This window comes from Schistocerca piceifrons, unplaced genomic scaffold, assembly GCF_021461385.2.
Source record: "Schistocerca piceifrons isolate TAMUIC-IGC-003096 unplaced genomic scaffold, iqSchPice1.1 HiC_scaffold_866, whole genome shotgun sequence".
Classification (NCBI taxonomy): domain Eukaryota; kingdom Metazoa; phylum Arthropoda; class Insecta; order Orthoptera; family Acrididae; genus Schistocerca; species Schistocerca piceifrons.
This window is the reverse complement of record NW_025729131.1, coordinates 863,415-889,852: the sequence shown is the minus strand read 5'-3', so window position 1 is coordinate 889,852 and position 26,438 is coordinate 863,415. Positions and strand designations below refer to the sequence as shown.

General features: G+C 38.6%; 1 protein-coding gene across 1 annotated transcript in view; it reads left to right on the top strand.

The window, feature by feature from the left end:
• LOC124771029 (protein HIRA-like) overlaps positions 1-26,438 on the top strand; it is a 303,194-nt gene that overhangs the window by 32,422 nt on the left and 244,334 nt on the right. The window contains 1 exon segment of the mRNA XM_047249270.1: positions 10,060-10,158. Within this exon segment, the coding sequence (XP_047105226.1) occupies positions 10,060-10,158 (99 nt within the window).

Here is a 26,438-nt window from a genome sequence, read left to right as displayed (position 1 = left end):
GATCAGACTGACTGACTGGCTGAGCGAAAGGCAGGCGCTTAAATACATGATTGGGGACGTCGCTATTGGCCTCTGGGAACACGTGTTCCACCGTGGAGCCCTCATATTATACATGGGCCAGGAGGCGCGCCCCGCCCCACCATGGCTTATGGTGTGACGGTGCAGAGACCTCTAGTGGTCTTCGACGTCCATGCCGTCTGGCACAGATTCAAAACCTGCGGCGCGTGGTACCAGGACGACTATCCAACATAGGCAGATTTTAAATTTGACAACATTTCAGTTTACATTTTTTTATAATATTTGAACCACTTTCTGCAGTTCGTTTTCTGGAAATTGATACTGTCAGTTAGATGATTATATTGAAGGAAAATAGAGCATGATGGGGTCTTGATCTGGTACCCAACAAACATTATGGCCAATAAAATGAATGAGCTGGGCCTTAAGCATGCATAAATTTTATCAGGGTATAATTGTGTTTCATTAATTTTTCAATAATGTTAGCAGTCCACCATTCAGTATCATATTTACAGGCAATATAATGACTGAGAGTATGAACTCCTATCCATTTCAGAGTGAGCATGGCTGCACTAGATACTCTGGCAACAAAATAGAAAATTTATCATGTCAGTAGAAACTTTGCTGATACGAATTGATGATGCTCTCTCATACTGGCAGCTGTGCTGCTTCCTTGCCATCTTATTCTTCAAACTTTTTGCTTTCTTACATTTCTTGTTTTGTAAAACACACACACACACACACACACACACACACACACACACACACACACACACACACACACAGATATGTCACAAAAGATGAATAGATCTTTTGTCTTCAGTATTCGATTGGTTGATGGCCTTTGTAGGCTTGTGCATATAACCAGTTGCTTGTGCTATCAATCCCATCACTCCCTGCAGATTTTCCGTAGCTGGTGACAAAAAAGTTCCATTCTGCATCAGTGTTGAAATCATTTTTGTGGCTACACAGATTGACAAAATTCTTATAATTTTTACATTGTGCAGCTGAGATGGCACTTAAATAATGTTTTTTTGTTTGAGTTCACAAAAAGTTGATCAGTTTTTGAATAAACGCCTGTACAGATACCGTAACATTTTGCATTGACCTGAAATAGTGCAACAGTTAACAGATTGCAACATTCCCTTGTTGATGTAATAAGCTACAAAATGGTGTAAAGTAGCATGCAGATTTTTCCCTCTGGAAAACTAACTTTCTAAAAACATGTTGAATGAGATCTATTTTTGTAATTTTTATGAAAATCAGGTTTGAACTTATTTTATAGAAATTTGGTTATCCTATAAAATACTTCATGTTGCTAAGTTGTTGTGTCCAACGTTTCATGTTTATCGTGCCTTTAATCAATGAGATACCTGAAGACAAAGCTAAAACTCTATTCGCATCATGATTTTTCCGTCCACTTTGCCTCAATTTATGTAGCGTTGTTATCCCATGTTGGAAATTACACCCACTGTTTTTGTGGGGTGTGGGGATCTTAAACCATATTGTTTCAAATGAGACTGGTCTTCATGCTTTAAAAATGGTATTTGTAGAAGTGCTCAGTACACCAATTTACACCTTTTCACAGATGTCATTCTCCCTTCTTTTCCAAATTTGTAGATTACTGGAAAATAGTAAGGGGATGAAATTTTGTTTGCCGTATCCTTATGCTAATGAGCCACTTGAACCATTCCATATTAAGTTTCATGTCCAGCATGCATTTACTCTATGAAATACAAGAATCCAAAGTTTACATTTTATTCATACTGCAATTTTTGCATCCAACTTTGATTCTAATTATCTGGCATCACTAGCCCACATTGGATTATCAAATACACATTGTCTTGTGGTTAAAGCCACAGTCTTCCTAATCAGCCCAGCGTGGGGAGTTTTAAAGAACACAGTTTTTTGCAAAATTAGGTCAATTTTCCCCGTAATTTATTCGGCATTGGAAAGTGGTAGTAAATGAAACTTTATATATGAGAACCTTGTGTTGTCAGATTACTATATGCCAAATTTCACATTTGTCATAACTTTAGTTCCTGAGATATAAGAAGCCAATCTCTGAAATAGTTATAGGTTATAGGTACAGAAAGCTGGCTTAAGCCAGAGATAAATTCTGCCGAAATTTTTACAAAGGTACAGACGGTGTTTAGAAAGGATAGATTGCATGCAACCGGTGGTGGAGTGTTCGTCGCTGTTAGTAGTAGTTTATCCTGTAGTGAAGTAGAAGTGGATAGTTCCTGTGAATTATTATGGGTGGAGGTTACACTAAACAACCGAACTAGGTTAATAATTGGCTCCTTTTATCGACCTCCCGACTCAGCAGCATTAGTGGCAGAACAACTGAGAGAAAATTTGGAACACATTTCACATAAATTTTCTCAGCATGTTATAGTCTTAGGTGGAGATTTCAATTTACCAGATATAGACTGGGACACTCAGATGTTTAGGACGGGTGGTAGGGACAGAACATCGAGTGACATTATACTGAGTGCACTATCCGAAAATTACCTCGAGCAATTAAACAGAGAACCGACTTGTGGAGATAACATCTTGGACCTACTGATAACAAACAAACCCGAACTTTTCGACTCTGTATGTACAGAACAGGGAATCAGTGATCATAAGGCCGTTGCAGCATCCCTGAATATGGAAGTTAATAGGAATATAAAAAAAGGGAAGAAGGTTTATCTGTTTAGCAAGAGTAATAGAAGGCAGATTTCAGACTACCTAACAGATCAAAACGAAAATTTCTGTTCCGACACTGACAATGTTGAGTGTTTATGGAAAAAGTTCAAGGCAATCGTAAAATGCGTTTTAGACAGGTACGTGCCGAGTAAAACTGTGAGGGACGGGAAAAACCCACCGTGGTACAACAACAAAGTTAGGAAACTACTGCAAAAGCAAAGAGAGCTCCACTCCAAGTTTAAACACAGCCAAAACCTCTCAGACAAACAGAAGCTAAACGATGTCAAAGTTAGCGTAAGGAGGGCTATGCGTGAAGCGTTCATTGAATTCGAAAGTAAAATTCTATGCACCGACTTGACAGAAAATCCTAGGAAGTTCTGGTCTTACGTTAAATCAGTAAGTGGCTCGAAACAGCATATCCAGACACTACGGGATGATGATGGAATTGAAACAGAGGATGACACGCGTAAAGCTGAAATACTAAACACCTTTTTCCAAAGCTGTTTCACAGAGGAAGACCGCACTGCAGTTCCTTCTCTAAATCCTCGCACAAACGAAAAAATGGCTGACACCGAAATAAGTGTCCAAGGAATAGAAAAGCAACTGGAATCACTCAATAGAGGAAAGTCCACTGGACCTGACGGGATACCAATTCGATTCTACACAGAGTACGCAAAAGAACTTGCCCCCCTTCTAACAGCCGTGTACCGCAAGTCTCTAGAGGAACGGAAGGTTCCAAATGATTGGAAAAGAGCACAGATAGTCCCAGTCTTCAAGAAGGGTCGTCGAGCAGATGCGCAAAACTATAGACCTATATCTCTTACGTCGATCTCTTGTAGAATTTTAGAACATGTTTTTTGCTCGCGTATCATGTCATTTCTGGAAACCCAGAATCTACTATGTAGGAATCAACATGGATTCCGGAAACAGCGATCGTGTGAGACTCAACTCGCCTTATTTGTTCATGAGACCCAGAAAATATTAGATACAGGCTCCCAGGTAGATGCTATTTTTCTTGACTTCCGGAAGGCGTTCGATACAGTTCCGCACTGTCGCCTGATAAACAAGGTAAGAGCCTACGGAATATCAGACCAGCTGTGTGGCTGGATTGAAGAGTTTTTAGCAAACAGAACACAGCATGTTGTTATCAATGGAGAGACGTCTACAGACGTTAAAGTAACCTCTGGCGTGCCACAGGGGAGTGTTGTGGGACCATTGCTTTTCACAATATATATAAATGACTTAGTAGATAGTGTCGGAAGTTCCATGCGGCTTTTCGCGGATGATGCTGTAGTATACAGAGAAGTTGCTGCATTAGAAAATTGTAGCGAAATACAGGAAGATCTGCAGCGGATAGGCACTTGGTGCAGGGAGTGGCAACTGACCCTTAACATAGACAAATGTAATGTATTGCGAATACATAGAAAGAAGGATCCTTTATTGTATGATTATATGATAGCGGAACAAACACTGGTAGCAGTTACTTCTGTAAAATATCTGGGAGTATGCGTACGGAACGATTTGAAGTGGAATGATCATATAAAATTAATTGTTGGTAAGGCGGGTACCAGGTTGAGATTCATTGGGAGAGTGCTTAGAAAATGTAGTCCATCAGCAAAGGAGGTGGCTTACAAAACACTCGTTCGACCTATACTTGAGTATTGCTCATCAGTGTGGGATCCGTACCAGGTCGGGTTGACGGAGGAGATAGAAAAGATCCAAAGAAGAGCGGCGCGTTTCGTCACCGGGTTATTTGGTAACCGTGATAGCGTTACGGAGATGTTTAATAAACTCAAGTGGCAGACTCTGCAAGAGAGGCGCTCTGCATCGCGGTGTAGCTTGCTGTCCAGGTTTCGAGAGGGTGCGTTTCTGGATGAGGTATCGAATATATTGCTTCCCCCTACTTATACCTCCCGAGGAGATCACGAATGTAAAATTAGAGAGATTAGAGCGCGCACGGAGGCTTTCAGACAGTCGTTCTTCCCGCGAACCATACGCGACTGGAACAGGAAAGGGAGGTAATGACAGTGGCACATAAAGTGCCCTCCGCCACACACCGTTGGGTGGCTTGCGGAGTATCAATGTAGATGTAGATGTAGATGAAATTTTTCTCAGGTGATTCTGTCGAAAATTTCTGGCTGAATATGGCTCATAATATTATTTTCATTGATATCCTTAAGAGAATGACTAAAGGTGTACAAGATGGCCAAATTTGATTATTTTCAACAAAATATTACCCAATATATAACAGCTCAATGCCATCAGAAATTCACAGTCTGTGCAAACTTGTGTGTGGAGCCAAACAAGTTGACTGGCTATATCTCTGCCAGTGTTTCTTTGACGAACATTAAACTTTGCCAGTTATTGTTGGGGTTACGTGCAAATATTCACACAAAATTTCATCAAAATCCGTGATGCTTGAGCAGGAAAATGTTCGGAAATTAGGCGATTAGAAGTGTCATGACTGCAGACAAAGTGGGCTAATGTAGCTGTCAGAGATGCCAAGAACATCATCAGGAAAATAAATACTGTGCTGAAAAAGAGCAGGACATTTGTTTTAAAACATAAATTGCTTGTATTGCCCTAAAATGGTCCAGTTGGGCACCTCACCTTAAACTCACATGTGACCAAGTATGAAATAGCCAACCAGATGAACTGCCGCTGCCAAGCTACAGCCTAAGGCCAACAGTTTCACTCAGTAATGGAACATCCTGTTAAAAAAATGTAATAGACTTCAGTAGCTGCTTCACAGTCTCTTCTCAGTGGAATTGGAAAATTGTAAGTATAAAAGTTTTTTCCAAATAAAATGCAGTATTGTGAGAAAAATTATTTTATTTCTGCTGGAACTCAAACATAATACCTTCTATTTGTATTTTTCCCTTTTTCTCTTAACATTCCTTCTTGTGCACCAGTATCCTGGCGTGTCTTTCATCTACATGTCGCACTCCAACACAGTCTTTCCCAGTGCATTCAAGTCTTCTTGTTTTTTCTTCTCCACTTCATGCTCCACCCTTTTCCCCAATATCCACCACAGCTGGGATTGCTGCTTGCACAGGTCATGCAGCAACAGCTCTACACTACAGTTGGTGTGTGAATTGTTCATTAGTTATCTCTTACGATGAACTTTGCCCAGAATCCAAAAAATCTTCCATCTTTTATGTTTGGGTGTCCACTGTTTAGCACTCTTTATATTTGGAGAGGAAGTAATCTTACCCTAATGTACATGTTATATAAAAATTATGTCTTGTATACTGAATGCTGTAAGATGTTGTAAATATCAAAAATTGGGGCAAACAACTAGTTTCTGTAGAGGTGACTCTTGTGGGTGTTGCTGAACTCAGACATACTAACATCCATACCATTAACTGCAGATGTTCTCCATCACAACTTACATATAGAGGTCAGTAAACAATAAAGCCAGTTGAGATGCACTAGAGACTGGTTTCCATAGCTCTATCACTTCCTAGAAGTGAGGCAATAAGAAATAATCCACGTTACTTACGGTGATAGCAACACCACTATCTCTTGTCGACAGCATCGCGGTAGATATCTTCATGGAGTGTTGGGTAATGATAAATTATGAAGCACATGGATGACAAAGGGTGGATAGGTGGATCCTTGATGAATAGCCCATGTCTATTTTTCTTTGTTTTGTCTCAGATAATTACTTCTGATTAATTGGCAAAATAATGCAGGAATATTTGATAATATTTAAGCCAATGACATTCTACCTACATTGTAGCAACTGTTTTGTGTATTAACACAATAAAGATCTTGCCTACAAAGCAAGAAGGACCCCATCTTTGTTAAAAAAAGAAGAAAGGTCATACATATTTTCTGCGTGTGCCTCTTCAGAACCCATATTTGAAATGACTTTAACAATTCTGGGGTGAACTAGAATAATTGTTAATGCCAGATCTATTTAGCTAAAAACCTGGCAACAGGTGTTAAATATGCTTCTTGTTATGTTTTTAGCAAATGGATGTAGCATTTAAGAATGAAAATAAATTTAGTTTTCAGTGTGTGTTTGAAGATACCACCCCCAGCATTAGGCTCTGTCATCTTTCTTGACTACCTTCCAGAGGCCGTGCTTGTAACAATTGTTTCAAGAGTGTGTGGAACAGGGACCCAACCATTCATAGAATTTGCATTTTCCCTTAAAATTCTTGTAAATCACCAACAGTTGGGCAAAGCCTAGTTGCATTTGTTTAATTCTTCTGTCCTTGAAGTCTCAGAATAAAGTTGAAAATTTCATACTTTTTTGTTGACTTTTCTTATGGCAAATAGGCATTGGAATGTATAAGGATAGTATCAAAATGCCAATTAAACCATTAATTAGAGCAAGTCATATTCAGGAAATTTCATGAAACTTGTGCATGTTTATGTGATCAGGTTTAATTAATAAAGAAATGTGAAAAAATACAGCTTATTCGAACAACAGGCCTATTAGATTACTACAGGTGGTGTAGCTAAAATAAGAGCCAACTATTGACTGAACAAACTTCACTGTGCAAATTATCATCAGGAGCATTATACAGTGTTGGGTTTGGTTGTTGTGTATGTACTCACTATTCATAAATAACTAATTCATACATCTGTGGGTGACCTGACTGTAACACACGATGTTTTGACAGGAAGAGCTACTCCATATGGTGGTCTGACTCACTGCAACAGGTAGCTGACCACTCCATTGTGTGACAAAAGGCAGCAATGCTGCCAAAGTAAGAACTTTCTAGATATGACAATTTTTAAGAAATTATATCTAAAAAAAAGGATGATGTAACTTACCAACTGAAAGCGTTGGTATGTTGATAGAGACACAAACAAACACAAACACACACACACAATTCAAGCTTTTGCAACCCACGCTTGCTTCATCAGGAAAGAGGGAAAGACGAAAGGATGTGGGTTTTAAGGGAGAGGGTAAGGAGTCATTCCAATCCCAGGAGCGGAGAGACTTACCTTAAGGGGAAAAAAGGACAGGTGTACACTCGCTCGCGCGCATCCATCAGCACATATACAAACACAAGCAGACAATTATATATGTAAAAAAACAATAAAAAAAAAAATCTGATGTAGCTGGAAATGTAACATATCTCAAATGAGTTTTTGAAACTGGGTGCAATAAGTACAAAAATAGCCAGTTTTGAGGAGAGATAAGAACTTTTCAAAACGAAAGATTAAAATTACTTGTTTCACCTCTTGTCTCTAAAATGTGGACTGTATCTAAAAGTACAGAGATCATGTACCTTCTTTTGCTCACTTGTAGCACCACAGGAGATATAGACATTAAGCAAGACAATATGCCTCACTACCACTTCAAATGGTGCTGAGGGATGTTGGGTAACATTCATATCTACATCTGTACTGTGTGAACCATCATGAGATGCATGGCAGGGCTGTCGGGAACTATTGGCCACAGTATTGTTAAGCAAATCTGGGATGTTGTTGACATGCAAGTTGTGGGTCTTTTTGTATAGTTGCAGACTGGCATGGCTCTTTTTAGCTTCCAGTTCTTTGTGAGATTTGCCGTCATCAACAGGATGGAGAAGGATATCGCATACTACAAGGAGAGTTTCTGATTCAGTTACTTTCAATAAAACCATGAAAGTATTAAACTCAGAACTCCAGAACATTGTGAATGGTTACCCATTTGATACTCTGCTGTGATTAGTATAATTGGAGTGCATAGAACATGCATCATTGAGATTCCTGGTGTTTCAGAGAGATGTAGAATAGATTTTAAATACTATGAATTTTTCATTGTGCGGGTATGCAGATGATATACCAAAAGCAAGCACATAATCTACATCTAAATGTTTGCTCCACAAACCATCATACTCTGTATAGACCTGTACCCTATTCACAGCTATCTTGTATCAGTTTGACCTAGGTGTGTGCAAATTAGGTTTTTGTGGCCTTTGGGTGTGGTTTTGATCTTTAGTGAGTTTGCTTAAAACCCCCTTTTTCCCATGTATAAAGTGCTCTGCAGATCCCATTAATCTCGAGAACTTTGTGGTGACTAAAACAGCCAACATTGCCTCCATAGAGTTTTTTCTTTTAATTTCAAATAAACCTGCCAGAGGAACATCCACAACTGAACTTCATACCAGAGGTTGAAAATACCGCTACAGTTGTAAGGTTCTTTTATTTAGAACACGACCGGTTTTGTGCTCTTATACGCCCATCTTCAAATGTTATTCTGAAAACAATTAATAATTAATTGTGAAAATAATTTATTCTGTTGGGCTCGTGTAGTGTCTTAGCAGCAGCACATTGCAGTGTTTCTTGATATCTTGGATCTTGTCTTCTGATTGTGAAAAATGCACCCATCACCTTGTCTGAAAGCAGTATAAATATTTTATACACACACTGCTCTGCAGCTTGCATGAATCTCAGGAACTTCATAGAGGCTCAAAGTTGATGTCAGCTGCAGAGGATTTATTTAAAATCCAATCAGAAGACAAGTTCCAAGAGATCAAGGAAAAACTGCACTATATGAGTGAGGAGAGGCATTTGAGATCCAATACATCTGGCATAATCTATTTCAAGAATTTCTAAATAAATTTAACACAACTGATCCCAACTTTTAGTCATGGTGAAAGTGTTGTTGTTGTTGTTGCTGTGGTCTTCAGTCCTGAGACTGGTTTGATGCAGCTCTCCATGCTACTCTATCCTGTGCAAGCTTCTTCATCTCGCAGTACCTACTGCAGCCTACATCCTTCTGAATCTGCTTAGTGTATTCATCTCTTGGTCTCCCTCTACGATTTTTACCCTCCACGCTGCCCTCCAGTACTAAATTTGTGATCCCTTGATGCCTCAGAACATGTCCTACCAACTGATCCCTTCTTCTAGTCAAGTTGTGCCACAAGCTCCTCTTCTCCCCAATTCTATTCAATACCTCCTCATTAGTTATGTGATCTACCCATCTAATCTTCAGCATTCTTCTGTAGCACCACATTTCGAAAGCTTCTATTCTCTTCTTGTCTAAACTATTTATCGTCCATGTTTCACTTCCATACATGGCTACACTCCATACAAAGACTTTCAGAAACGACTTCCTGACACTTAAATCTATGGTGAAGTTGGTAGCAACATTATTACATGCAACTTGTGAGTCAGTCTGAATTGCTATTGATGGATTTGTAACAACTTTTATTGTAGTTACTATTGTATCTGAATCTTCCATCTTACGCAGTAACATGTCCAATGATGGTCTTCCCAAAACTTTTAGTAAATAATGCAATCATTACTTTAAATCTTCTGAAAATATATTTGTTTTTTTGTTAATAGCAGAATTTTCTCCTTTATTGTACAATTTTTTTAAAATAAGATTTTTCTTCATTGTTGCAGCATGTGTGAATTGTGTCCGGTGGAGTTTCTCAGGAAAATTTTTGGCATCTGGTGGTGATGACAAGCTTATAATGATATGGAAAATTAGTAAATACACAGGTACGAATATTTCCTCTGTCTGTTTTAGTAAGGTGTCCTTCATTTTTTCTGTTTTTTGTTTTTACCTTTCTTCTTATTTGTCTACTAATGTACTGTCAGTAGGCTGATAGGTTTTGTGTTTTGCTAGTTTCCTTTGAAATGCTTCTTTTTAAAAAATGCGTTGAAACAATTGTGTGAATATAGATTGATAGGTCTGGTAGTAGTATATATATCATGTTGATAAGTGTGATTCTTGTATTCAGGATGTAAATACATCGTTACCTAAATGATTACTGTCACAAATCTCATAAATTATTAAAATTGAGTGTTGTAAAGTTAGAAAAATTTTATTTAAAAATGTGAACTGTACCTCAAGATACAAACTGTGCTGAAAACTGGAGAGCTGTCACTACCGGTAGTTAAGAGGTTCAGATAGCCATTCCCCAAAAAATAGTTGGATATTGGAAGATTCCAGCTAGTTGATTTCTTGAGATGTATCCTCTGCAAAGTCTTTCCAGGTACCAGTGAATTTTCCTTTTGGGCAATTATGCAAAATGTGGCTCAGTGATGTTCCAGTGACATTGGTCATTCCTTCCTTATGAAGAGTTGCTTTAGTCACAGCATGGCCAGTTCTTATATGATTGAGGTAGCTCCATATTTTTCTTTGTATGGTGGTTCCCAAGAATTGGCTGGTCAGATCTATTTTATACCTATATTCTGATGACCATGGAAGAACATCTGTTGATTTCTCCATTCTGGATCATAGCTGCCTGGCATGAGTATGTCATTGTTTACCCAGATTGGTTCACTAGATTTTAGTTGTGAGTGTGACAAATTGTTCAGTGTTTCATGAATTGTTAAGTCTCTGGACCTTTTGAGTTCTGTCTGTTCATGTGTTATGCTTCTCATTGGAGATTTGATGGGGCAATAGTAGCAAGTACTGACAGTCTACATCTACATCTACATTTACACTCCGCAAGCCACCCAACGGTGTGTGGCGGAGGGCACTTTACGTGCCACTGTCATTACCTCTCTTTTCTGTTCCAGTCGCGTATGGTTCGCAGGAAGAACATCTGTCTGAAAGCCTCTGTGTGCACTCAAATCTCTCTAATTTTACATTCGTGAACTCCTCGGGAGGTATAAGTAGGGGGAAGCAATATATTCGATACCTCATCCAGAAACGTACCCTCTTGAAACCTGGCGAGCAAGCTACACCACGATGCAGAGCGCCTCTCTTGCAGTCTACCACGTTTGCTAAACATCTCCGTAACGCTACGACGGTTACCAAATAACCCTGTGACGAAACGCGCCGCTCTTCTTTGGATCTTCTCTATCTCCTCTGTCAACCCGATCTGGTACGGATCCCACACTGATGAGCAATACTCAAGTATAGGTCAAACGAGTGTTTTGTAAGCCACCTCCTTTGTTGATGGACTGCATTTTCTAAGGACTTTCCCAATGAATCTCAACCTGGTACCCGCCTTACCAACAATTAATTTTATGTGATCATTCCACTTCAAATCGTTCCGCACACATACTCCCAGATATTTTACAGAAGTAACTGCTACCAGTGTTTGTTCTGCTATCATATAATCATACAATAAAGGATCCTTCTTTCTATGTATTCGCAATACATTACATTTATCTATGTTAAGGGTCAGTTGCCACTCTCTGCACAAAGTGCCTATCTGCAGCAGATCTTCCTGCATTTCGCTACAATTTTCTAATGCTGCAACTTCTCTGTATACTACAGCATCATCCGCGAAAAGCCTCATGGAACTTCCGACACTATGGTGTCGTGGTATTGGTGTGGATTTAAGAGTTCCTATCACAATTCTCATTCTGTTCTTTAGATGAATATCTATTTTATTGATGTGGCTATGTCCACCTCAAACACAAGAAAGCTTTCAATGACAGGATACACCAGTGGCTGTGCTGTAGTTCTCAAGATGTTTACATTTGATCCCAATTAATAACAGCCAGTTCCCTTTGTATATTATTTCTGTACTTTAGCTTTTGTTTTCTTAATTCTAAGTGTTTCCTAAATATTGGGGATTACCGAGAGTGATGTTGACTTTTCTTTTCTTCCTGTGTATCACTGACAGTAAGAAAGAGAGGGAAAATAGTTACAAACTATTATTGTGCCATGGTAATGGAGCTTCTTGTTGATGCAGAACTGATCCAGAGTAATGTGAATCATATTTGTAAAAAATTTCACACTTCTAGCAATTACCCCCATTGTCATCAGTAGGAAGAGAAACAGATAGTCAAAAATCATGATGGAAGCTATTTTTTTCTAAAGGAGAAACCCAGTATTGATAAAATTATAATGAAATCCCAGGAATCCACAGATGTGAATGCCGTACCAATGTCCCTGAAACCAAAGGTTGTTCCAGGTATACCATTTGACCCACAATGTCGTGATTCCCATCAGAAATATAATTATGGAGCATTCTTTTCTGTAATCTTGAAGTGTTATAAATAAGGCAGGTAAAGTTCTGCAGAATGTAAATAATTTAGGAGTAAAGGAGAAAACTCACCAAAGAGTAAAAGAATTGAGTCGTTTACAGACACACAAAGAAAAATGAAGAATTTGGTAGCTTTTGGACGAATTGTTTTGCAAGCTAGAACACACACACACACACACACACACACACACACAAAATTGCTGATCTACTTTTGTGCATTGTTGGGTCCTTACCCCATCTCTGTTTAAAGTTGTTGACATGCATTCTGATTTTTAAAATGCCCATCTTAATTGAGTTATTGTAATTTGGAGTGTGGGCCAGAATTGTTATTGGTTCATACAACATGTTGTGCATATCCATAGGACAGTGTTTGGCCACAGCTAATTTTTGCAGATTTCAGAATTTGATTAACCATTGGTTTTTACTATGGCTCTGGAACACTGGCTAAATAAATTATCTGTTGTAGATAGTACCAAAGAATATAATGAATGGTTGAAGTGATGGCTATTTCATAGTTACGAGGGTTGCCCAGAAAGTAATACACCATTTTTTTTTTCTCAGCTGAAAACAATGCTTAGAGTGGGAAACATTATGTATGTAGTATATGAAATCTCCTGAGTGGGTGCGCCAAGCTTCTGTCACATTTGACAGATAGCACAGCTGCAGGACAGTTTCAAAATGGCATCTGTAGGTGATGTACCGTACATTACAAGCAACGTGGTGTCAGTGAATTTCTCACTGCAGATAAACAAACTATGGGGAATATTCACAAGCACATGTGCAAAGTGTATGGAGCATCTGCTGTCAACAGAAGTGCAGTTAGTCACTGGGCACGGTGGGTGAGGTCATCAGAGTGCAGTTCAGTGGAGCTCCAGTGGTTGGGGTTAGGGCATCCTTGGCTGTCACAACTGACAGCCCTGAACTAGCTCCCCTCAGACTTCCTTGTTTGGGCTGTTAAAGGATGCCAATTGTGGAAGACATTTTGAGGACGATGGGGAGGTGATTCACACAGTGAAGCATTGGCTCTACCACCAGGACAAGGATTGGTACCGACAGGGTATATATGCCCTTGTTTCCCACTGGAGGAAGGCCATAGAACAGGATGGAAATTACACTGAAAAATAGGGTGTGTAGATAGAGCACCATTCTTCTGTGTGTAATTCTCATTTTGTTCCATAAAAAATTGTCGAAGAAAACAAATGCAGTGTATTACTTTCTGGGGAACCCTTGTATTTGGATCACAGTTTTAATCCCTCATCTTCAAAATATTCTGCTTGGAATAGTGCTCACTACGATTAAACAATGGACAGCCTAAGTTGATGCAACATTCTAACTGGTTGGTAATTAATATTCACTAGTAATAACTTCTGATACTAGGCATCTTTGGTTGTGTGATGTTCTAGTTGTTTACAGTGTGTTGTGTGTGCGTGTATTTTGTTATTCTTAATAAACTATATTATACGGTTCTTGGTAGGTGTAGCTCCACTTACAGAGGTGTTAAATTTCTGTGCACATTGCTATCTCATTATGTTTATACCGTGAAAATGACAGCATGTTCGCCTGTTGAAATATTGCCGGTTATTGGAGATGTCGCTCAGCTACATTCCTTTAATTTGTTTGAACATTTTATACGCCATGAGAAACTCAAATTTCATACAAAGGAATCAACTGCAACAAAGATTAGTTTATGTAGTACCTTTTTATACTTATAGCATAGTTTGGCCTCTCAGTGAGCCAGCTATTTACTGGGGATGATGACTTGCCACTGGTATATTTTCATGTTTATACTGACTGCCCATATGTCAAATGTATATGTGTGTGTGTGTGTGTGTGTGTGTGTGTGTGTGTGTGCGTGTGGGGGGGGGGGGGGGGGGGGGACCGACCTGTTTGCCAATTGCCATCTCATGGGAACAGCACCCAAACTTCCCTTCCAGTTGCAAGGGTGACACAGCTTTTCAAGAGAGGACAATGGTGTAACGCCTTATTGTTACACCTTTTAATGGCTACATTGTGGAGGAGCAGCCCTTACTGAATGCTGTATCAACACAGTGGGAATAATGGTACCATATCTGCTCCTGCACTGTAACAGCAAATAACATAGAGAGGATTTTGCCAGTAGCTACTGTGTAAACTACCATTTGATAGATGACCACTGCCTCCGAGAGCTTGATGATGTGCCTGATGATTATGGTGGTGGTGGTGGTGATTATAATGATTCTCATCAAATGACAGTGTAACATTGACTAGTACTTGTTGTGACCTTATATCTGCTCCCTTTGTTGAATTGTCAGTGCGTCTGACTGTCATGCGGCAGACTTTGGTTCGATTTCCAGCCAGCTCAGAGATTTACCCTGTTCAAGGACTGGGTGTTGTGTTGTCCTCATCATTTCATCATCATTGACATGCACGTTGCCCACAGTGGCATCAACTGAAAAGACTTGCAACTCGCCGGCCATCAATGTGCCATACAGTCATTTCATTTCATATGTTCCCTTATTTTAAAAAATGGGCAATTACAGAAGGCCAACAGCAAAATGATGCTGACTTGATGTAAGTTATTCAGCTCATCATTTTCAGTAGAAATCTTAATTGCCAAAAATACACATACGTTCCAGTTTAGCTACAAACTCTTTTATTCCAACACCATGGAAGTGCACTGCTTGTTCTGCCAGTTAACTTATTTGCTTCCTCTTCACTTATAACATTGTGTGCCAGAGTTTTTCTATGCTCTTATTCCTTCAGCTTTGGAAAGGAATGGCATTGGTACATCAAAATAATGATGTAGGCCATAGCAATGAATTGAAATTATTACCAGCACCATTATTCAAACCCGTGTCTCCTGCTTATTAGTCTCAACGTTGGTATAGATTTTGATTCATTGCTTCAGCCTACATCATTATTGATAAGGATGAGACTCAATATGTCTCAGGAACATCAACTGCATATGATTAAGTGTACATGAAAACTTTACTTTCCAAATGCAGCAGTCATTTCTCTGTATCATGTGCAGTGTGAATGGGTGTTGTCTTTTCAATGTTAGCATTGTAGCCTGATGGTTTGACATTCCATAGTAAACATCAGTATTGGTAGTGTGTTCTCAAGGCAAAAATGCTAAAACTATGCTAGTAGTGACCCTTCATTGTACCAAAATATCATTGACTGTATACTTTGGTATTATGTTGGAAATCTAGAGATTTTCTATGATGATGAATGTGTCATGATGAACACAAGTTTCATCACTTGTTTTTGCCAGTCATAGTAGGCACACGTTCCAGTAGCCTCATCTGTCTGTGACCACTTTATTAAGATTAGTTCTTGACATGCCTAGATATTTTTCATGAACTTAATTGATGAGTTATGCTTGGATCTTTCCTTGGGTGGTTATATGATTTCATTAGTCACTACAGTTTTTGTATGCTTCACCTGTTGGGAAATTTTCAGCATAAAAAGAAATCATATGCTGATACATTTTAAAAGCTTTTTTGTCAGTTTTGTATAGAAAATGATTCTCAGTCTAATGATTGCATTTGGTGAGACTTTTAACTGATGCCATACTATAGAAGTTACTTTTCATGCACATGAGTGCTAAAATTGGTGTCTGATAACTTAGGGCTTCTTGCGTTAATATTAGAAGAAAATACAATATTGACAACTCCAAAAAATTACTTTTCTTCCATTTTTTACCGCTCTGTTGCAAGAATTTTTTTAGGAAACTGATTTCAATGAAAGACCATCTGGTGGTAGGGACCAACACACAAAATACCATATAACAGGTCAAACACAGAAATTTTGATTTATTCTATGTTTTAGGTTTGTTGTCATATGGTAACAAACTGAAAATATTCATTGAATATTATTTGTTCCATTACAGGGAAGTGGAAACATAATGTGTGTTACCATAAAGCATCATTTTACGTTGTTGTTGTTGTTGTTGTTGTTGTTGTTGTGGCCTTCAGTCCTGAGACTGGTTTGATGCAGCTCTCCATGCTACTCTATCCTGTGCAAGCTTCTTCATCTCCCAGTACTTACTGCAACCTACATCCTTCTGAATCTGCTTAGTGTATTCATCTCTTGGTCTCCCTCTTCGATTTTTACCCTCCACACAGCCCTCCAATTCTAAATTGGTGATCCCCTGACGCCTCAGAACATGTCCTACCAACCGACCCCTTCTTCTAGTCATGTTGTGCCACAAACTCCTCTTATCCCCAATTCTATTCAATACCTCCTCATTAGTTATGTGAACTACCCATCTAATCTTCAGCATTCTTCTGTAGCACCACATTTCTATTCTCGTCTTGTCCAGACTATTTATTGACCATGTTTCACTTCCTTACATGGCCATACTCCATACAAATACTTTCAGAAACGACTTCCTGACACTTAAATCTATACTCCATGTTACGAAATTTCTCTTCTTCGGAAACACTTTCCTTGCTATTGCCAGTCTACATTTTACATCCTCTCTACTTCGAGCATCATCAGTTATTTTCCTCCCCAAAAAGCAAAACTCCTTTACTACTTTAAGTGTCTCATTTCCTAATCTAATTCCCTCAGCATCACCCGACTTAATTCAACTACATTCCATTATCCTCATTTTGCTTTGTTGATATTCATCTTACATTCTCCTTTCAAGACACTGTCCATTCCGTTCAACTGCTTGTCCAGGTTCTTTGCTGTCTCTGACAGAATTACAATGTCATCGGCGAACCTCAAAGTTTTTATTTCTTCTCCATGGATTTTAATACCTACTCCGAATTTTTCTTTTGTTTCCTTTACTACTTGCTCAATATACAGATTGAATAACAGCGGGGAAAGGCTACAACCCTGTCTCACTTCCTTCCCAACCGCTGCTTCCCTTTCATGTCCCTCGACTCTTATAACTGCCATCTGGTTTCTGTACAAATTGTAAATAGCCTTCACTCCCTGTATTTTACCCCTGACACCTTTATAATTTGAAAGAGAGTATTCCAGTCAACATTGTCAAAAGCTTTCTCTAAGTCTACAAATGCTAGAAACGTAGGTTTGCCTTCCCTTAATCTTTCTTCTAAGATAAGTCGTAAGATCAGTATTGCCTCATGTGTTCGAACATTTCTACAGAATCCAAACTGATCTTCCCTGAGGTCGGCTTTAACCAGTTTTTCCATTCGTCTGTAAACAATTCGTGTTAGTATCTTGCATCCGTCACTTATTAAACTGATAGTTCGGTAATTTTCACATCTGTCAACACCTGCTTTCTTTGGGATTGGAATTATTATATTCTTCTTCTAGTCTGAGGGTATTTCGCCTGTCTTGTACATCTTGCTCACCAGATGGTAGAGTTTTGTCAGGACTGGTTCTCGCAAGGCTGTCAGTAGTTCTAATGGAATGTTGTCTACTCCCGGGGCCTTGTTTCAACTTAGGTCTTTCAGTGCTCTGTCAAATTCTTCACACAGTATCATATCTCCCATTTCATATTCATCTACATCATCTTCCATTTCCATAATATTGTCCTCAAGAACATCACCCTTGTATAGACCCTCTATATACTCCTTCCACCTTTCTGCTTTCCGTTCTTTGCTTAGAACTGGGTTTCCATCTGAGCTCTTGATATTCATGCAAGTGGTTTTCATTTCTCCAAAGGTCTCTTTAATTTTCCTGTAGGCAGTATCTATCTTACCCCTAGTGATATGTGCCTCTACATCCTTACATTTGACCTCTAGCCATCCTTGCTTAGCCATTTTGCACTTCCTGTTTATCTCATTTTTGAGACATTTGTATTCCTTTTTGCCTGCTTCATTTACTGCATTTTTATATTTTCTCCTTTCATCAATTAAATTCAATATTTCTTCTGTTACCCAAGGATTTCTACTAGCCCTCATCTTTTTACTTACTTGATCCTCTGCTGCCTTCCCTCAGAGCTAACCATTCTTCTTCTAATGTATTTTTCCCCCATTCCTGTCAATTGTTCCTGTATGTTCTCCCTGAAACTCTGTACAACCTCTGGTTTAGTCAGTTTATCCAGGTCCCATCTCCTTAAATTCCCACCTTTTTGCAGTTTCTTCAGTTCTAATCTACAGTTCATAACCAATAGATTGTGGTCAGAGTCTGCATCTGACCCTGGAAGTGTCTTACAAGTTAAAACCTGGTTCCTGAATCTCTGTCTTACCATTATATGATCTATCTGATACCTTCTAGTATCTCCAGGGATTCTTCCACGTGTACAACCTTCTTTTACGGTTCTTGAACCAAGTGTTAGCTATGATTAAGTTGTGCTCTGTGCAAAATTCTGCCAGACGGCTTCCTCTTTCATTTCTTACCCCCAATCCATATTCACCTACTATGTTTCCTTCTCTCCCTTTTCCTACTCTCGAATTCCAGTCACTCATGGCTATTAAATTTTCGTCTCCCTTCACTACCTGAATAATTACTTTTATCTCATCATACATTTCATCAATTTCTTCATCATCTGCAGAGCTAGTTGGCATATAAACTTGTACTACTGTAGTAGGTGTGGGCTTCATGTATATCTTGGCCACACTAATGCAATCACTATGCTGTTTGTAGTAGCTTACCCGCACTTCTATTTTTTTATTCATTATCAAACCAACTCCTGCATTACCCTTATTTGATTTAGTATTTATAACCCTGTACTCGCCTGACCAGAAGTCTTGTTCCTCCCGCCACCGAACTTCACTAATTCCCACTATATCTAACCTTAACCTATCCATTTCCCTTTTTGAATTTTCTAACCTACCTGCCAGATTAAGGGATCTGACATTCCACACTCCGATCTGTAGAATGCTAGTTTTCTTTCTCCTGATAACGACGTCCTCTTGAGTAGCCCCTGCCCGGAGATCCGAATGGGGGACTATTTTACCTCCAGAATATTTTACCCAAGAGGACGCCATCATCATTTAACCATACAGTAAAGCTGTATGCCCTCTGGAAAAATTACAGCTGTAGTTTCCCCTTGCTTTCAGCCGTTCACAGTACCAGTACAGCTCGACCTACACCAAAGATTGCCGCTAAACACAGTCTGGGTCGATGCATCCAGATTGTGTGTGTTGCCAGATGTGTACATCATGCATATACAAGTGTTTTTCTTAACATTATATGTAAGTTTATAGTTTTTTGCTGCATGACAACACCATGCAATGCAGGGTTAATATTTTACATCATTACTTTACAGATACTTGCTATATGCTGTGAGATACCAGAAACTTAAAATGATCCACCATTGAAAAAGCTACCAAACTTTTAATAGAAATATTTGTATTATTATTGCCTTCTTACAAGAAGGGATGATTTTAAAATGTGCCAAGAAAGAAAAAGTTTGATTGTAAATGCAATAACCTACTCTAGAGATTCTTGCATATTAATTTGGTGTTGTTGTTGTTGTTGTTGTGGTGGTGGTGGTGGTGGTGGTGGTGGTGGTGGTTGTGGTGGTGGTGGTCTTCAGTCCAAAGACTGGTTTGATGCAACTCTCCATGCTACTCTATCCTGTGCAAGCCTCTTCATCTCCAAGGAACTACAGCAACTTATACCCTTCTGAATCTGCTTACTGTATTCATCTCTTTGTCTCCCTGTACGATTCCCTCCAGTACTAAAATGATGATCCCTTGACGTCTCTAACTGTATACTACCAACTGATCCCTTCTTCTAGTCATGTTGTACCAGAAATTGCTTTTCTCTCCAATTTTATTCAGTACCTCATTGTTAGTTATATGGTCTACCCATCTAATCTTCAGCAGTCTTCTGTTGCACCACATTTCAAATGCTTCTAGTCTCTTTTTGTCTAGACTGTTCATCATCCATGTTTCACTTCAATACATGGCTATGCTCCATACAAATACTCTACAAAAGGGCTTCCTGACAGTTAAATCTGTACTTGATGTTACTATATTTCTCTTCTTTTGAAATGTCCGCCTCCTTAGCACAGCAGTAACTTTACCGCCTACCATGCTAGGGGGCCCGGGTTCGATTCCCTGCAGGGGACTTGGTGTTGTGTGTTCTTCGTGATCATTTCATCATCACTGACACGCAAGTCACCGAAGTGGCTTCAACTAAAAGGACTTGCAATACAGCGGCTGAACCCCGAAAGGGATATCCCGGCCAATAAATGCCATATACTCATTTCATTTTTTCTTTTGAAATGCTTTTCTTGTCACTGCCAGTCTGCAATTATATCCTCCTAACTTCAACCATCATCAGTTATTTTGCTTCACAAATAGTGAAAGTCATCTACTACTTTAAGAGTCTCATTTCCTGGTCTAATTCCCCCTGCATCACCTGATATAATTAGACTAAATTCCATTATCTTTGTTTTGCTTTTGTTGATGTTTGTCTTATACCCTCCTTTCACAACACTGCCCATTGTGTTCAGCTGTTCTTCCAAGTCCTTTGCTGTCTCTGACAGAATTGCAATGTCAGTGCCAAACCTCAAAGTTTTTATTTCTTCTCCCTGTTTTGTTTTCTTTACTGCTTGGTCAATATACAGTTTGAATAACATTGGGGATAGGCTACAGCCCTATCTCTCTGCCTTCTCAACCACTGCTTCCCTTTCGTGCCCCTCAACTCTTATGACTGTCATCTGGTTTCTGTACAAATTTTAAATAGCCTTTCTCTCCCTGTATTTTAGCCCTGCCACGTTTAGATTTGAAAAGAGTATTCCAGTCAACATTGTCAAAAGCTTTCTTTAAGTCTACAAATGCTATAAATGTAGGTTTGCTTTTCCTTAACCTGTCTTCTATTGGAAGTCGTAAAGTCAGTATTGCCTCACATCTCTACATTTCTATGGAATCGAAACTGGTCTCCCCTGAGGTCGACTTATACCAGTTTTTCTGTCGACTTATACCAGTTTTTCCATTCTTCTGTATAGGATTCATGTTAGTATTTTGCAGCCGTGACTTATTAAACTGATAGTTTGGTAATTTTCACACCTGTCAACAGCTGCTTTCTTTGGAATTGAAATTATTGTATTCTTCTTGAAGTCTGGGTGTTTCAAACACCTTGCTCACCAGATGGAAAAGTTTTGTCATGGCTGGCTCTCGCAAGGCTATCAGTAGCTCTAACAGAATGTTGTCTACTCCCTGGGCCTTGTTTCGACTTAGGTCTTTCAGTGCTATGTCAAATTCTTCATGCAACATTATATCTTCCTTCTCATCTTCATCAACATCCTCTTTCATTTCGAAAATATTTCCCTCAAGTATATATGCTGTGTACTGACTCTCTAACTACTCCTTCCATCTTTCTGCTTTCCCTTCTTTGCTTAGGACTGGTTTTCTGTCTTAGCTCTTGATATTCATATAGGTGGTTCTCTTTTCTCCAAAGGTCTCTTTGATTTTCCTATAGACAGCATTTATCTCACCCCTAGTGATATATGCCTCTACATCCTTACATTTGTCCTCTAGCCATTCCTGTTTAGACATTTAGCACTTCCTTTTGATCTCATTTTTTAGAAGTTTGTTTTCTCTTTTGTGTGCTTCATTTATTGCATCACTGGTAAAGTTAAATAGATAACTCTGGGTATAAAAATTTCTGTTGCTAGGAAGAGGCAACTACATAATGAACTGAAATATTTAATAAAAATAGGTATTTTACTGAATATGTTAGACTTTATAAAGCTACCTTCAAAAAAAGTTGTGAAAGCAACCAAACAAATGCCAAACAATTACTTCATTTCACAACATAAAAGTAAAACAAAGGCAGTGTGGTCTGTTGTCAAATCAGAGGTAGGTGTCAGAATTAATAGAAATGAAATATCTAGAATTAAAGTAAATGATAGCCTTATTGTAAACCCAGCTCAAATATCGGAGTGTTTAAATGAATTCTTTATAAATGTGGCAAAGTCAGATGTCGATATAGTAGAGAATCAGAGTAAAGTAAACCCCTTTGGATTCCAGCAAGGAGCTGAGTATGTCACAGATTTTAAAAAAGTCTCAATAAAGCATGTGCAAAATATTATATTATGATTAAAAAATAAAAACTCAGCTGGGTGGAATGGGATACTGACTAAAGTGATTAAAGCTGTGTATCACATAACAGCACCGCCACTAACTAAAATAATTAATCAATCTTTTCAACAGGGATGCTTTCCTGATGTGTTGAAGTATGCTGCACTCAGATTTCTGTTCAAGAAAGGGTCAAGGGAACACATGGGAAACTATCATCCTATTTCTATTCTTCCAATCTTGTCGAAAGTGTTTGAGAGAGTAGCTGCAAACCAGATACAAAATTTTATTGTGCAAAGTGATATTATTATAAATAATCAATTTGGATTCCAACCAGGAAAAAACACCCTCGATACAGCAAATAACTTTATTGAAAAGATATGCAAAGCACTGGACCAGAGGAGTAAAGTTGCTGGTATTTTCTGTGATCTTACTAAAGCTTTCGACTCTGTAAACCATGCCTTGCTTATCTGCAAATCAGAGAAATATGGGTTTAAGGGCAATACTCTCGAATGGCTTACATTGTACCTGCAGAACAGAAAACAAAGGGTAACTATCACTTAAAATGTGGTGAATTATTTTTCGAAGTGGAGTTCTGTATCACAAGGTGTGCCTCAAGGCTCCAATTTTGGTCTAACTTGTTCCTATTCTATGTAAATGACTTATTCACAAATATCAATTCCCCATCAGTTCTGTTTGCCGTCAATACTTGGGTTTTAATTGAAGATGGTGATGCAGAAAAAATTCCAAGCTTCATTGTGAGCACACTGGATACACAAGAGAACTGGTTCCAGTTAAATGGGTTGAAACTGAACATTGCAAAAACCCATACGGGACATTTCCAAACCAAACACTCAAAATGTGGAGAGCTTAAAATACAATGCAATAATCAACTTATAGAAGAAGTTGACACTGTCAAATTTCTAGGACTAAATGTGGAAAAGTTCTTGAACTGGAACACACATATTGACTCATTATCAAATAAACTAAGCAGTTTTGCATTTGCAATGCAGATACTTGCAAATTCTACAGACATGAGTACACGAACAATAACATACCATAGTTATTTTGAATCTGTAATTAGGTATGGTGTAATTTTCTGGGGAAGTTCAAGTAAAGTATTTCGTATGCTGAAACTTCAGAAAAAAATTATCAGATACATGTGTACCGTACAGAAAAAAGAATCTTGTCGTCCATTATTGCGACAACTGCAAATCCTAATTGTAGCCTCTATATACATTTATGAAATTATTATCTTCCTACATAGCAGGAAAAACTTATTTGAGGAAAATCAATTTATCCACATACACAACACAAGAAATAAAAATAATTTTATGCTTCCCACACACAAATTGAAGTTATATGAACAGGCTCCACAGTATATGGGAATGACAATAATAACAAATTAATGGGCAAAAATATATTTAATGTTAAGACAGAGATAATAAAAATAAGAGTACGTCAGATTCTGGGGGAGACATGTTACTATTTGATAGAAGAATTTTTAGAGGATGAAATGATAATTTGAGCTAGGGTAATTTAGTGTTAGATTTTTAGATGTTATTTTTATAATTGTTATTATTATTATTATTATTATTATTATCATCATCATCATCATCATCATCATCTCTGCCGCTTGTGTATATAAAACAAAATTGTGTTATTATTATGATGCTGTAGTATGGATGATTGACTGATCTGGCCTTGTAACACTAACCAATACAGCATTGCTGTGCTGATACTGTGAATGGCTGAAAGCAAGGGGAAACTACAGCTGTAATTTTTCCCGAGGGCATGCAGCTTTACTGTATGATTAAATGATGATGGCGTCCTCTTGGATAAATATTCCGGAGGTAAAATAGTCCCCCATTCGGATCTCCGGGCGGGGACTACTCAAGAGGATGTCGTTATCAGGAGAAAGAAAACTGGCATTCTACGGATCGGAGTGTGGAATGTCAGATCCCATAATCTGGCAGGTGGGTTAGAAAACTTAAAAAGGGAAATGGATAGGTTAAGGTTAGATATAGTGGGAATTAGTGAAGTTCGGTGGCAGGAGGAACAAGACTTCTGGTCAGGCGAGTACAGGGTTATAAATACTAAATCAAATAAGTGTAATGCAGGAGTCAGTTTAATAAAGAATAAAAAAATAGAAGTGCGGGTACGCTACTACAAACAGCATAGTGATTGCATTAGTGTGGCCAAGATAGACACGAAGCCCACACCTACTACAGTAGTACAAGGTCATATGCCAACTAGCTCTGCAGATGATGAAGAAATTGATGAAATGTATGATGAGATAAAAGAAATTATTCAGGTACTGAAGGGAAACTTGTAAGACACTTCCAGTGTCAAATGCGGACTCTGACCACAATCTATTCGTTATGAACTGTAGATTAGAACTGAAGAAACTGCAAAAAGGTGGGAATTTAAGGAGATGGGACCTGGATAACCTGACTAAACCAGAGATTGTACAGAGTTTCAGGGAGAGCATACAGGAACAATTGACAGGAATTGAGGAAAAAATACAGTAGAAGAAGAATGGTTAGCTCTGAGGGAAGGCAGCAGAGGATTAAGTAGGTAAAAGGACGAGGGCTAGTAGAAATCCTTGGGTAACAGAAGAAATATTGAATTTAATTGATGAAAGGAGAAAATATATCAATGCAGTAAATGAAGTAGGCAAAAAGGAATAAAAACGTCTCAAAAATGAGATAAACAGGAAGTGCAAAATGGCTAGAGGACAAATGTAAGGATGTAGAGGCTTATCTCACTAGGCGTAAGGTAGATACTGCCTACAGGAAAATTAAAGAGACCTTTGGAGAAAAGAGAGCCACTTGTATGGATATCAAGAGCTCAGATGGAAACCCAGTTCTAAGCAAAGAAGGGAAAGCAGAAAGGTGGAAGGAGTATATAGAGTGTCTATACAAGGGTGATGTACTTGAGGACAGTATTATGGAAGTGGAAGAGGATGTAGATGAAGATGAAATGGGAGATACGATACTGCGTGTAGAGTTTGACAGAGCACTGAAAGACCTGAGTTGAAACAAGGCCCTGGGAGTAGACAACATTCCATTAGAACTACTGATGGCCTTGGGAGAGCCAGTCCTGACAAAAGTCTACCATCTGGTGAGCAAGATGTATGAGACAGGTGAAATACCCTCAGATTTGAAGCAGAATATAATAATTCCAATCCCAAAGAAAGCAGGTGTTGACAGATGTGAAAATTACTGAACTATCAGTTTAATAAGTCATGGATGCAAAATACTAATGCGAATTATTTACAGATGAATGGAAAAACTGGTAGAAGCCAACCTCAGGGAAGATCAGTTTGGATTCCATAGAAATCTTGGAACACATGAGGCAATACTGACCTTACAACTTAACTTAGAAAATAGATTAAAGAAAGGCAAACATGTGTAGACTTAGAGAAAGCTTTTGACAATGTTGACTGGAATACTGTCTTGGCTATTTACAATGTGTACAGAAACAAGATGGTGGCTATAAGAGTAGAGGGGCATGAAAGGGAAGCAGTGGTTTGGAAGGGAGTGAGACAGGGTTGTATCCTTTCCCCGGTGTTATTCAATCTGTATATTGAGCAAGCAGTGAAAGAAAGAAAAAAAATTCGGAGTAGGTATTAAAATTCTTGGAGAAGAAATAAAAACTTTGAGGTTTGCCGGTGACATTGTAATTCTGTCAGAGACAACAAAGGACCTGGACAAGCAGTAGAATAGAATGGACAGTCTCTTGAATGGAGGATATAAGATGAATGTCAACAAAAGCAAAACAAGGATAACGGAATGTAGTCGAATTACGTCAAGTGATGCTGAGGGAATTAGATTAGGAAATGAGACACTTAAAGTAGTAAAGGAGTTTTGCTGTTTGGGGAGCAAAATAACTGACGATGGTC